The 14,728-nt window shown below is 42.9% G+C and overlaps 1 protein-coding gene across 1 annotated transcript; it reads left to right on the top strand.

The window, feature by feature from the left end:
* The first annotated feature begins 10,156 nt into the window (after positions 1 to 10,156).
* On the top strand, positions 10,157 to 13,401 carry LOC147448398 (uncharacterized). Its single transcript, XM_086521030.1, has 6 exons — positions 10,157 to 10,773; positions 11,297 to 11,511; positions 11,603 to 11,816; positions 12,140 to 12,225; positions 12,304 to 12,395; positions 12,488 to 13,401. Exons 1-6 carry the CDS (start codon positions 10,558 to 10,560, stop codon positions 12,727 to 12,729), a joined length of 1,065 nt encoding a protein of 354 aa, XP_086377156.1. The 5' UTR covers positions 10,157 to 10,557; the 3' UTR covers positions 12,730 to 13,401.
* The last annotated feature ends 1,327 nt before the right edge of the window (positions 13,402 to 14,728 follow it).

The following is a 14,728-nucleotide window of genomic DNA, read 5'->3' as shown; positions in this document are numbered from 1 at the left end:
TCTCGAATGTTGAGATCCTTTCGGTGATACAGGTCTTGGAGCGATCCCTCGAGCACCCTTAGATAGGCAGCTAGGATGTATTGACTATGAGTTAGACAGTTGGGATTGCATCTTTGCTTTACTGCCATTGAGGCATTGTCACATTCTATGCTTACAGGACAGTGACAGGATAGTGAGAGACAGTACAGGTGCAGGACAGGTTTACCCGCAACTTACAGTGTTAGAGAGACAGTGTTTTTTGAGCTGTTTTTTGGTCTGTTTTTTGAGTACACCAGAGCCATTTTACAAAGGAGACTCTGCCAAAATTTCTGCAGAATCTAAAGCTTTCTTGGTTCATTTGACAGGTTGATATTGGTTCAGAGGTCAGTTTACAGTGGAAACTCTGCCGAATTTTTCCCAGGAAAGTAAACTACTGTGAAGCGTAGCTATGGCTGGATCATAGGACACTGCTCTTTACAATATCAAGAAGCTGGATGGAACCAATTTCCCATTGTGGAAGAAGCAGATTTGGCACGTGTTGGTACAAAAGAAGCAGATAAAACCTATAAAGCTCAAGGGGATAAAACCAGAAGATATGGACGAAGATGAATGGAGCGAAATGGATGAATTGGCACTTTCTACCATTATGCTGACTTTGGCAGAAAGCGTTTACTTCAATGTAGCAGACGAGATGTCGGCTTATCAAGCATGGTTAAAGCTGAGTGATCTTTATGAGAAGCAGAGTGCAGCTTCACAGGTATACTGGCTTAAGAAGCTTGTTGACTTGAAGATGAAAGAAGGGACACCTATGTCGAATCATCTGAATGAACACAACACAATCTACAGTCAGTTGTCAGCTCAAGGTGTCAAGTTTGATCAACGAGCAAAGCTGGGTTTAATAACCACATTTTGGCAAGACACCTTTATGTAGGCTTCCAATGATAAAGCAATTACAAGCACGGCTTGTGGCTTGTCCAATATAAGTATTCGGCAAGGCCGATCAATCCTTTTAATTCACAAAGCCCCCATAATTCCTTCTCTCCGCTTTGGAGTTCTAGATTTTCTTGAGCATGGCCCCTCAACAATTTTTTGGGATTCAACACATTTAGCACCACGTATGGAGTAGGACTCTATATGTGGCTACCCATGATTCAAGAGCATGGATCTGTACTTTTGTATATACATTGGGTGCGGTGCACGATCACTCCATCACCCTTATAGCTTGCCACAATGCGGGCACCACCCGTACATAAAGCCCATTGATTTCAACAGCTATGCTATGACTTCCAATGCCAAGGGCAGTAGTTACACAAATTAAGTTCGACATTTAATGACTAGATGTTAACCGCTATCTAATTTTTATCAAGCAATTGCATGATTCTCAATATGTTGCATGATTTGGCACGGCCATTTTTCTATGCAAGCTCGACAAGGTCGACTCTCTTTGACATTTGTGTGTCAATAGACGCATTCGTTTGCTATAAGAACTCAGGAGAGTTATGTCTCATCTTTCTGATGGACTTCTCGAAAACAAGGCTTCATGTTCAGCCATATTGCATAGCAGTTTTCGACGTTTGGAATATGCTATCTACATCCAAACTTGGGAGTCTTTGAAACATGTCTACATGTTCTCTCAATAGAGATCAGACTACACCAAGCCACGAAGGCATGCGGGACATCCAACAACTCTCCAGTTATTTGCATATATGGCTATGAGCCAGATTCGCGCGCACTACTAGCAACCTACCACAAGTGGGCGACAAGGTTTAGTCAATTTCCAGTTACATTTGTTTTTGTCTATGTTTTCCTTTTCATTTTGGAAATAATCTCTCTGCTGTGCAAAGCAAAGTGCTTGGGCAGACTCTCTTCGAAGCCACTGTACAAAGCAAAGTGCTTTTCCTGTCTTCATGTGAAGCACTACTTCTCTTATGTCTCAAGGTATTATCAATTGACTTCAAATCAATGATAAGGGCACACATATTTGGCACTATGTGGATATAAGCTCACAGTTTTTGCAATGGTGCATTGTGATGTATCCATGCCAGTATAATCGTGCAAGGCATGTATACCAGTAGCTCACATGGTTGAGACTGTCATTGAAGCCAAGGGCTTATCATTCCATTTTTTGATCTGTATGCATGGCATACTAGTATGATGGACGTACGCCACCCATCATTGCATACGCTTCCACTATAGCACTAGCTACTCTGTCAAGGACGAGCTCAGTTGTTGTTGTTTTTAGACATTCCATTTTTATTTACAGGCAACATGCCATACATCTGCACCCTAATACAGTCATGCTCACATACAAGGTAAGTGGGTCAAGCTGTGAATTTTGGTACCTCTCTCTACAAGGGCATGGTACAATTACATTGATGTACTCTTAGAGGATAAGCTATGACACAGGCACGGTTTGCACTCAAGCATTTGAAAAGGACATACAACACATTGGAATACGGGGATTTCCTCATCCTAGCATTCTCTCTTTCTCTCTCTTTCCAACTTCTATGCGAGAAAGGTGAAACTCGATACGATTTTATTAAAATCTTTCTATGAGCCAACAAGAAAGGCCAAGCGCCATCATTTACCACCTCTTTGGGCATGGCTAAGAGCCATCTATCTGTAAATGGACAAGCAAGAGTCTTGCCATTAGTGATCTTTTGGACATTATTTTTGCACTCCACACTTTAAGTGTGCAAGTCAAGTTGAGTTTTTGAACGTCTTAAACTCGTTTGGGCTTAACTCTACCAAGGTGTGAGGATGAAGCCAATATTTTAGACCGTACGATTGCTCACAAAAACCCCACATTATGGATTTTTGGGTGTGACAAAGATCTAGTTGTGCATACCACTCCAATTTCAGTGGAGCTCCTATTCACACTAAGTGTGCTTATCTGAGTACAATTTAGGGTAAGCTCAGCACGTGTTTACTAAACCACTTAGTCATCGTTGATGGAATCTTCACACTTACGCTTTCAAGTAAAGAAGTCCATGAGCTGCCAAGGGCTCGTGGATAATTTCAACTTCCAAAGTTGAATTAAGATACTCTTGGCTACTAGTTGAGTAGTTTTCCTGCAACATTTAACCAAGGGGTTTGACAATTGCTGATTTTACCCAAGGGTTCGGGTAAAAGGCAACGCCCAAGGTTACATGTGCAATACTACTTGCATTTCAATAATTAGTGTTCTTAGGCCTTTGCCGGTGGGAAATTTGGGCAGGTGCTTTTCACCCCGCTACAGGTACACATCTGTTTTGGTTTTGTTTCATTTGCTTTGTTTTTTTCTACGTAGGATGCATAGCCATTTTTGCTCTTTAGAGAGATGACAAGGTCATGTAAGAGCCAAAGACATTTGGGCTATAGTGTCCAAAATAAGTTTCTGCATATGCAGTTATAGACCCACTTGTAGGGTTTATTTGGCACATGTTGTCACATGGGATGCAACATGGTCTAGGAACTCAAAGAGTTCAGTTTAGCCAGTGTGGAGCAAGGCTAATGAGGGTCCCTATCACTCCCGTCGTAAAGTGTTTGCAGTTACCTCCACGCACAAGTACATTTTGTACTTGAAGGATGTTCTTTTTTTTGACATTTTTACATGAGACATATTCCACATGTGGAGAATATGAGTCTCTGGGACTGGCATTGGCACCCCCTATTTCAAGTATGTGTCACGACAAAGTCCCTAGGTGTTGGTCAAACCTGTTTTCTAGACCATTTTCAGCACGACGTATCAGGAGCAATTTCAGTGGCCAAAAATTGTCGGATACTGAGAATGACTCGTTAAGGTACAAGTGATACTAAACAACATTACAGATGGTTGTTTATGCATATCGCTAGGCTATGAGTTGGCTTGCAAATGATTGCAGCAGAACGTATTTAGTTTCTTTTCAGAACTCTTTACATTCCTCTTTAATGTGTGCTCAGAGCATCACATTTGCCATAAGCATGGGCAAGAATGATCATGGATATACAGGTTCAAATCCGTTTTTTGCCAAATGCATGCACACTAGGTGTTATGGGTCCTAGTGTTTAGCAAAGGCTGATTTGGAGCAGCATGCATATTCATCACATCAGTTGCTTATGAAGTATTTTCCACTCTATGTGTAGTATCTCTGTGAGATTACTTTTGGGTCTACCAATCACCAATAGAGGTCATGGCAACAACCCTAGAGGTTAGGGACCGGGCCAAGGGGTTGGTGGATTTTTCAAGTTAACCAAGATGGTTATTCAGAACATTGTTGTTTCCTCAGCAATGTTGTATGATATTGTGATCCCCATTTACCAGTCATCTGGGTAGACTGTATGTAAACCGTAGGGGAAACACACCTCAGTACTGGCAGTTATCCAAGGGGATAGGCAAATTACAAAGTATAATCTTGTACAAAAGGATATGCAAAGTGCGTACATTAGCACCAAGCAATCCAATTAGTAAGCATTTATTGTTCTACTTGGAGTTTGCTTACCATCAGTTAAAGCATGTTTACGACTAGTTTAGTCCCTTCATGTTCAAGTCTGGTTCTCAACCTTGCACACTAGTTATGGTGGGGTTGTTGACTGATGAAATTTGAGAACAAATCAAGGACTTAAACTTAGCTAATGAGTTATGTCAGAAAGTTACTTTCATGGAAAGTGGTACTCTTTCACGTACATCTTTGTTGTGATAACTCGTTTAGCATGCTCATGTGCATTCTAAATGGAGTCTACACACTATGATTGGATAAGAACCGGTACAATCAAGTGATTGCAAATGGACAACAAGGTGATGTTACTCTTGGTTTTGTTGAACCTCCTACTAAACCGTATTCCAGTCAAGCAACTAGCTGGATCCATGACGGATTCCACTGTGGAAAACATTAGTATTTCATCACTCTTGTTTTCAAGGAAAAAAATGCTTCTCCAAGGGGGGAGTAATGTCATGCCAAGGGCAACAACCCTGGAGGTCAGGGACCGGGGCCAAGGGCCGGCTACCAATGGGAAGGGATCCTAGGGCCAGGAGGCTATGAAAGGGAGGTTGGGCGGAGGATTCGGACATGGCAGTCCCAAGGGTTTACAGCTTTCCATGGGCTTGAGATTTCTCTTAGCCCCTTGTTGGAAATTGATTCTTGAAGCCACCATGGTATGGTGTATGACTACAGATATGGTGCGAGGCCTTTGGGAGTTAACATACTCCACCATATCCTCAAATAAACCCGCACAAAATTGTTGTTTTTGCTCTCCAAAAATCCATCTTTTTATAGACAGTGCCTTTGAGATGTAAATCCCAAAACTTGTCTACATATTTGTGAATAGATTCATAGGGAGAGAGCTTAAAGCTTCGCCATTCGGTGAGTACTTTGTCTTTGGAATCGCTAGCCAAAAACTACTTCATGATGGAAGCTTTTAAAGCTTTCCATGTTCATGGAGCTTCACCATTTGCTCGTAGGCTAAACCACCATTTCCTGGTGGACTTTTGAAAGTGCATAGCTACATGGCGTAGCTTAGAGGACTCCCTGAAGCCCTCATCTCCAAACGCCGCATTGAATTGTTGGATAAAGGCCAAGAATTTGTCTGTAGCACCAACGGTGCTATCTTAGGTAAGGAAAGAGATGCTCTTTCCTCCCTCTTTGAACTTTTTGAGCTTGGACGACCTTTTCCAGGCAGCATAGGATTTCCTATGGCCTCTTCTCTTGGGCGGTTTGAGAGCTGCACCATCACTTTCTTCAGAAGGGGAAGAGGATGAGGAAGATGGAGACGAGAGTGACCTCTTTCTCACCTTTTTCTTCCTTTGTTCCTCCTCTTCTGCACCATTACTTTCTTCAAAAGAGGAAGAGGATGAGGAAGATGGAGAAGAGGGTGACCTCTTTCGTGTCTTTTTCTATTTCCTCTCTTCCCTCTTTGAATTATGGTGAGGAGGAGTATACAATGGTCTTCTCCGTTTAGGGGGTGTTGGAGAGCGTTTTTCCCGCCGTCTTCGTGGAGCCACCTCTGTCGAAGTGGTAGGAGACTCGCTTCTTTCTCGTTCTTTCGGTGGGGGCTCTACCATTGAAACTTGGGCTCTCCTTTGAGAGGGAGATGCCCCATTGAGTAGTAAGTTTTTGAGCCCTTCGTACGGACCCTCCTCTTCTTCCCTTATCGAAGAGAGTCCTCTTTTGGAAGTCACACCAGGAGCTTTCCTAAGTACTCTCTCTTCTTGGTGGGGAGTTTGGAGAATACCGTGGGTGCGCAATTGCTGTAGCACTTACCTTGGAGGGATGGATTGGCCAGAGCTTGTTGAAGCCTAGAAACAAGATAGTTTACAAGCATAGGGGCATTATTAGTTGCCTTATCTCTTTATCCTTGTCAGCCATACTAGAAAATTTTAGATGTAAATTTTTACTTGTACTTTGGCACTTCAAGCCCTAGTTGCTACTCCTCTTTACCTTCAAAGATAAGCACTCAAACATCTATACCCGTGGCTCGAATATTATTAATTGCAAGGGATAGAAGAGAGGGTTTCACAGAGCCGAGACAACACCGGTTCCTGCCAAGCTTCTAATAGCTCAATAATGGTTAAGCCATAGGCAAGCCCCGTAAGACTCCATTATTAAGACCATAGCTCTCGATGGTATCCCCGTTAACTGCATAAAGCAAGCGTGATTCAAGGATGAAAAATCCCTATTCTACTTACTCTTTTGCAATTAATAACACCAACCATTTGTAGTTAGCTTAAGGACCTCTCTTCTTGAGCAAGAAAAGAGAAACTAATAGCTCTGATACCAATGTAACATTTAATACACTAGTAACTTGTGGCAGAAAATGATAACATAGTGAGCATTTCATTAAGAACAAATTCCTAATGAGCATAGAGAGAGTACTTGGTTGGAGAAATCAACATAGCAATCACCTAGCTAGTTTGGCATAGACAATACTTGAAAAGAAAGAGAAATAGACAACAGTTGAGGACCAAATTTACATGGAGCCGGTCCCCCCTCCAAAAAGGCTTTTGTATTATAGCTTCTCCCATCAAGGGAGACTTTTGTACCATACAATCTTTGTGTTCCTTGACAAAACTCGTTGTTGCAATGAAGATGGAAGATTCATGCACCAAATTATGCTTGAAAAACACACATAGTGGACCTAGCCTCAGTCCCAAGACCTCACACACCTTCAAAGATGGTGAGAGCTAGCAGGGAATGAGGAAAGATGAAGAGGAAGAAGATGTATCTTACCGGAAAGAAGTATTCTCCTCACATAATCACTCTCATAACATAGCTTAGCTTAGTAATTAGCATGGTAGAGGAGATGAGCATGCCATTGAAGCTTGGCTCTTGGTTGGATTTGCATTCCATAGCCAAGAGTTGTTGGTGTAGGTCTCTACTTCTCAATGCTTGGAGAAGGAGATGGAGTTCTTGCTCAACACATGAGTGTGTGTGTGTGTGTGTGTGTGTGTGTATGTGTAGCAAATGAGTTAGACTAAAAATTCCAACTCTCTCTCTTCTTGGTCGCGACCCCTCTTCCCATTTGCTCTTGCTGGCTTCCCATCGGCTCTTGCAGAGCTTAACCAATAGCAATTAAGAGGCATATTTGATAGTCTTGTGACAAGTATCCCCCTTTTCCCTTTTGTGAGAGCTTTAGATAATTAAAATAATTTAGTTAAGCTCTCATTGGACCTTTTAGTCTTCTGGGCAATAAGAATCAAGCAAGCCATTGGGATGCTTGATGCTCATTGGACCCCTTGGTAGACTGTCCAATAGTCTTCTAGGGAGCTTAAATTCTATTGGTTCTTTTATCAAGAATTTTTAAATTTATTAGACTAATTTTAGTCTAGCCTAATTCTCATTGGTCCACCTCTATGGCCATCCAATAGGATTTGAGGGGAGATTGGGGGAAACTGGGCTAGGAGCCTGTCATGTGTCCATTATTCTCTTTGTGTAAAGGGAGAGCTTGGGAGTGTGTGTGTGTGTGTGTGTGTGTGTGTGTGTGTGTGTTTCTCTCTCTTCCCCTACCTTTAGGGCGCAGCCCCTCCTTCCTAGGGATGTGGGAAGACTTTTTAGTCTTCCCATAACCATCCGATTTTTCCCACTTTTGGCCATTGGACTTTTTAATTAAATTTTGGAACCTTAGCCTATGGAAGTCTTAATGGATTTAAACCTTAGGTCTTTTAAGCTCCATTGATGCATATTGCTCTTTTGCAGATTGTCCCCCTTTGGATCCCTATTTCCCCTCCTTTGGATGCCTGAGGTTTGGCAGCCTTACCATATTCTAGTTTTTACTCCCCTAGTACCTCCCCATATTAAATGATCAGTAAATCATTTGGGAGAATTAGATATTAGTTTTTATGACATTTTCAAACACCATGGCTTTCCAACGTCCATAGTGTCAGATAGAGATCCTAGAATGACTAGTAATTTTGGAAAGGTCTCTTTGAAAATCTAGAAACAAGGTTAAATTTCTCTTTGGCCTATCACCCCTAGACGGATGGTCAAGGTGAAATAGCTAACCTTACGATTCTAGATCTAGTCAAGACTTATGTTACGGAAGTAGATCAACGCTCACAATGGGAGAAGTACCTACCCCTTGTAGAGTATGCATACAATAACACTGTCCATACTACTATAGGGAAGGCACCTTTCGAGAGCATTGAGGGAAGACCTAAAAGTCCCTTGCTACTTAAGGTACATGGGAAGATCTTTGGTGCTGATGAGTATAGCCAAGACCTACAAGAATCTTTTCAAAAGATTAAAGAGGCTATATCCATCTCACAGCAAAGACAAAAGGCTACTATTAACAAGCACTGAAGAGCCTTAGCCTTTAAGGAAAATAATTAGGTCTTGCTAAAATCCCCCAAGGCTCGTCTAAGGCAAACTACAGGCAAAAATCCTACGGGCCACCAAAAGTATTATGCTAAGCTAGCAAAAGGATATAATTGAGGATGCGCCGAAGATCGAAGATCACGAAGAGGTGCTCCAGTCGGAATCTATCCTTCGACGTGAAGACAAGGTACTAAGACATGGTAAGATTATCCGCCGACGGCATCTTATTAAGTTAAAAAATTATCCTTTTGAAGATGCTAGATGGATGCAAGGAACACAGCTTAAGGATAGTATGAACCTTGTCAGCTTACAATGCTACACTAGAGTAGGCAAATGTAAATGCTTTTTAAATAAACAATGTTTTTGTCTTATAAGACTAGTTCTCTTTTTATTATGCACAAATTTAAGTAGTATGCATGCTTAGAATCATGTTTGTGATGACGACGTCTCCCAAACGCCAAGTAGAATTTGACACTCTACTCTGGGAGTATGGTATGGACTAAAGAGCAGACATGATTACAGCAGCTAAATCTCCCAAGCACCAAATGGATTAGTCATCAGTGGGGCTATCACCACTACTAAAAAGATTATTATTATTATTATTATTATTTTGGGGGGCGCGGGGAGAGGGGGGTGAGCATGCCGTGTTCGAGGCGTGCCCACACCTAGGTAGGAGCACCCTATCATTTGTATTAGTCGCCCTATTGACTCTTTGAAGTTGATGGGGATTATGGGGGGCTGATCAACCCCCTCTCACATCTTTGGTGCTTTATGTCTCCTCTTTGTCTCTCATGCTTTCGCACACGTGTGCTCACAAATGGCAATGTTTGGAGGCATTGCATATAGAATTTTGGCTCATGAGTGGGGCTATCAGCTCTATCGAAAGGAATTGGGGCAGGACTCCTCGTTCGAGGGCGTTGTCAACATGCAAATAAACTTGTGGTTGGGTTGTCTGCACCTTTGAACACCGAATGGTCTAGTGGCCGGGTGCATGTGCCCACCCTGAGCTTGGAGAAAACATAATGTAATGGTTGCGAAGGGCATAGATAAGGGATGAAAGAATGGATCACGTGAAATGGGTTTGTGGATAGGCAAGAAAGGGCAGCCCATATGGACGTCCAGCTGGATGACATGTGGAGATTGTTCATCCTATAAGAAAGGTGACATGGAAGCACGTGGAGGAGCAATATATGATTATACCATAATGTGGAAAATTATACATATATACATAGATTAGTGTACATTTTTGTGAAAAATGAAAATACTGGTTCGCTTGATCTGCGCAGGGGCTTTGGGGGGTTTGTAGCTTCGGCCTCACTCGAGCGTCGACCATCTCTCTCCCTCTTCTGCGGCTCCTTAGACGCCGCACCTACACCTTTGCGCTCAGTCAAGCTCCCCTCCTCCCCCCCCCCCCCCCCCCCCCTCTCTCTCTCTCTCTCTCTCTCTCACACGCGCGCGCGCGCACACAAACACCGATTCTCCGCATCCCTGGTCTGGTCTGGGCTGGCGGGCCTTCCGTTATACATTACAGGAAGGCAAAACGTAGTTTACCTTTTGTCCGCGTCTCGGTGAGACTACATTGACATAGCCGTCCCCCCAGAGAGAGAGAGAGAGAGAGAGAGAGAGAGAGAGAGAGAGAGCTCCCTCTTTACGGTGCCCCGCGCCTTTTCTCGTCCTTTCACCAGCGAGAGAGAGGAAGAGAGCATTTTCTGCATTCCAGTCTCCCTCCGGCTCATCTGTGCCATTACCCGTCTCCTTTGTGCTTGTTTTGAAGGAGATCATTCTTCTTGGGTTTGGATCAAAGCAACGAATGGAGCCAGCAGTCATTACCTTCGTCGATAATGGCCGGCAATCACAGCAGCCTCGCCACTACAGACGGAAGGCAAATTTTGTGCAGAGCATGCCTTCTGCTTTGGGCTCAAATCCATCTTCAGTGGGTGCCATGGATGCACCACCATCAACTTCAAATCTTCAACGCTTCTTAACTCACACTACCCCTCATGTCACAACTCAGTTTCTTTCCAAGGTTGGTTTTATCTCTATAATGATTCGGCATTCATGTCTGTTTTTGACAGGTCAGGATGGATGATCAAGGCCATGCTTATATATCATAGAGACCACTGCACAAAATACAACATGCACTTTAGAAAATCCTCTTATGGGTGATGATGTAGGCTATGTTGAAAGGTTTGTTGCTACGTTGTTGTGCTTGCTTTCTGTCACCTCTGATCTTCTTGAAATAAGCACCTGATTACGCACACACGTAAATAGAGCACTCTTCTCTTTTTTCTTCAGTTTTGGTAATGGCCAGTGACTTTGTAGACCGATGATACATGCACAGAGTTTGCTTTATTGATTTACCTTAACCACATAATTGGAGGTGTATGTGAGTAGCTTTGTGGATCGATGCCATGCGCATACACATCATTCACATCATTGGGTTTTACTGGTTCATGATTTTGACAGGCAGTGGTTTTGCTTATGGAATTTAACAAACAAAGGAGTATTCTTCTGGGTAGTGTTTTTTATTAGTCTGATGGTCGCTGCAGACACAGCTCCGCAATGCCCAAGGATCTGAGATGTGTGAGAAGGGCTTCTTTTCGCTGAATGATTTGTGGGAAAGCTTTGGTGAGTGGAGTGCATATGGAGTTGGTGTTCCAATCCTTTTGGATCACAAAGAAACCGTGATGCAGTACTACGTGCCTTATTTGTCAGGAATTCAGCTCTACGCCCACACTGTGAATACTCAAATTCCTAAAAGCAGGTAACAGGCTTCTCTGGATAATTTCAGTGTCAGGCGTATGGTTACTTGTATACTCACCAAATGCAATGGATTTCTGGGTTTTTACAATCAGAAGTAGGCTCGGTGATGATAGTGATGGTAGTGAGATGGATTTTAGAGACAGCAGCAGTGAAACAAGCAGCTGTGACGGTGAGCTAGAGAGATTGTCTGACCAGGTATCATGGAACTCGTCGGATGTTGGGGATAGGGTACCTGAGGGCGAGATGCTCATCTTCGAGTATTTTGAATCTGCGCCTCCGTCTCTCAGAGTTCCACTATCTGATAAGGTACAAAGGAAGGTGATTGGAGAAAGTTTATTCAGTGTGGTGGAAGCAATGATCAGCAGTTAGATGGTGCATGTTTGAGTCTTGAGATAGTGGTTGATGCTCAGCCGAAGATACCGCAAAGATTATCCTCCATTGAGGATTATGGTGGCCTACTTCTCACATGGATTCTGATGTTTATCTGTTGATCAAATAGATTTATGCACATATATACATGCATATATGGGTTTGTTTGTTGTCAATATGGAATACTTATATATATGTATATACATACTTTGATTTTTGGTTGCAGAATATTTTGATTCCTTATCTTGATTCTTTTGTAGGTCAAGGAGCTTAGTGCAGTTTTTCATGGTCTGAGGAACCTATGCAGCAATGACCTCTCACGGTCTAGCTGGCTCTCAGTGGCATGGTAAACATCAGGGGTTTTATTACCTCCCAGTATGTGTGGCTCTCTTAGTATTCAAATGATAATTATTTTGCATTGCAGGTACCCTATCTACCGAATTCCGACAGGCCCTACCTTGAAGGACCTTGCGGCTTGCTTCTTAACCTATCATTCTCTTTCTACCTTATTCACAGGTCTGAGTTCTAATTAGCGCGGACTCTGTGTTATTTAGCATCATTTTGGTGATGTTGAGTTGACGCTTACCTTTATTGATTCAAATGACCAGATGACAGGAGCAAGCTCCCTGAGACTCTCTCATCGGATGGGACCCGTGTTGCCCTTTATCCCTTCGGTCTCTCTGGTTACAAATTCCGTGGGCCTGTGTGGACCTCTGCTGGAGTGATAGACTGCCATAATGTGAACTTGTTACATAGGACTTGTGTTGAGTGGCTCAAACGTCTCTATGTTCATCATCCAGACTTTGAGTATTTTAAGTCACATTGCACACCCGTCCACCGCCATGGTTAACTGAAGTGAAGAGGACAGGAGTTCAAAATTACAACAATTTTGGTTTTCAATTCCATACACAATTCTCAAGGCTCTCAAAAGCATTAAGTTCGGACCGTCTTCGAAAAAAAACAGGAAAAAATTGCCCTCGGCTGCCTAGAGAAGGCAGTGTTCAACAGAAGGATCAAGGTAATTTGCAATGGAGGTGTTACAAGTTTTGGCAGAAAGAAAAAAGAGGAAAACAGGCTTGGCCCATTGGGATAAATACAAGACATTGCAAAAGCTTAATGAGAAGCGATGTGTGTGGAACAAGGCACAGCGAGTGGGCAGTAGCCACGGTGGTCTGTCGTATGAATGCAGTCGATTCTTTTTGCTGCATTGTAAGGATAAGGATCTTGTGTTAGGAAAGTGCCTCTATCAGAGAAAATTAAAGGAATCCTTGCTAGAGTGGCTTTTGAGCACAGTAAGTTTGGGCTTATACAGAGAAGTTATAATAGCTACATTTGTCAACTAGCAAGGTGGATACAACTCTTTGCAATACAAGCAGAGTGATGGGCTTTGCTTTCTAGTGAAAATGTGGGCTCCCTAAATGCCATGCCTATGGGATCTAAGGGGGTTGATAAATTAGTGTTTCCTATGCGTTTTCTTTATCAGCTTTTGAACTTGCAAGTTAGCTCAAGTTGTTTGGCAAAACCTATAGAGTTCTCATTGAAGGATTTGAGGTTGGTACAAGCTAATGAAACAATTTGACATAAGGCCCTCCTTGGTCATCTTTTGATTTATGTCAAAGTACTAGGGCTCTCTCTCTCTCTCTCTCTCTCTCTCTCTCAGCCAAAGTGTGGGCTCTCCATTGCGACTCTCATCACTACAATTTTGGAGCATCGAGAGTCACTCATCAGCCATACACATACTACATCACATGTAACTTTGGTCCCATAGGTCATATTTGACCTCCGAGGACGATAATAAAATCTATCTATCTATCTATCTATCTATCTCTCTCTCTCTTGCGTGCACACACACACACACACGTGTGAATTGGACTTCGATGAATCTCTCTCTCTCTCTCTCTCTCTCTCTCTCATGTATGAATGGGACATACAAGTCTTCTGTATTGGGTCTTCTTTGTTGGGGTAAAAAGCCCAATGTGGTCGCCCAAGTAAGTGGGCAAGCCGTCAGGTATGTACACATATTCTTTTGTTAAAACCTAATAATAACTCACTATGCTCTACACATTACAGTAGAGCGAGTTCACCATATCGTCGTTCTCTTCTTCTTGCACTCTCTCGCATCGCACTTTCGTTCGTACTCCTTCAATTGGTATCAGAGCTCAGATCGAGACTCGAGGCAGCATTTGCAGGTAGCCAGAGTCACCTGCTCAGATTGGAGTGAGATTCGATAGGCGAAGACCTGTTCTCAAAATTTCATTCTGAGGTTATCTCGATCATCGTTCGGCTTCGACAAAGTTCTGTGCAAGCCATTTTCAACTACGTGGTCTTGGCGGGTGCAGATCCGACTCTGCAAATTTGGGGTTTCGGCCTATGGCTGCAAATGTTGAGGATATTTGCACTTTTAGAGTGTTGATTTGTGGCTGTCTACACAACGAAGGACGGCTCACAGTTCTTGGAAGCGTGTCACATACAACATGGGTGCATCTACACACAGACTGTAGGTGACATCCACTAGTTCATCAGGTAGCTTGTGTTTGCTGCTTGATATTCCAGATTTCATCCTGATATTGCTGCAGCCCCCCAATAGACCTCTTCCTCTTGAGGAGAGGCAACCAAATCAGGATGAAGAGGATAGTTGAACAATAGAGAGAGCATGAGGATCAATAGTCGAAGGCATCTCATGATTAGCTTGAGGTGCCTCAGGGCACGCCAATTTAACAACATTTGAACTCTTTGGAGATCTAGTCACACATGTATCTTTTACAACATACCCTATTCGGGGTGCATAGGAGAGTGAGTCTCTTCAGTTGGTTAAGGAGTTTGACTATTTCATAGTAGGTTTTGCATCG

Source organism: Adiantum capillus-veneris, chromosome 10 (assembly GCF_014529385.1).
Source record: "Adiantum capillus-veneris isolate H3 chromosome 10, ASM1452938v2, whole genome shotgun sequence".
NCBI lineage: Eukaryota > Viridiplantae > Streptophyta > Polypodiopsida > Polypodiales > Pteridaceae > Adiantum > Adiantum capillus-veneris.
Note: the sequence above shows the minus strand (reverse complement) of the source record. Positions and strands in the feature narration are given on the sequence as shown.

What these genes read in the sequence shown, in the direction of transcription:
- LOC147448398 (XM_086521030.1), top strand. Translation starts at nt 10,558, where the DNA reads ATGGAGCCAGCAGTCATTACCTTCGTCGATAATGGCCGGCAATCACAG. An exon ending in CAACTCAGTTTCTTTCCAAG is followed by an intron (nt 10,774 to 11,296) that starts GTTGGTTTTATC and finishes TGGTCGCTGCAG; the next exon opens with ACACAGCTCCGCAATGCCCA. An exon ending in AGCTGGCTCTCAGTGGCATG is followed by an intron (nt 12,226 to 12,303) that starts GTAAACATCAGG and finishes TTTGCATTGCAG; the next exon opens with GTACCCTATCTACCGAATTC.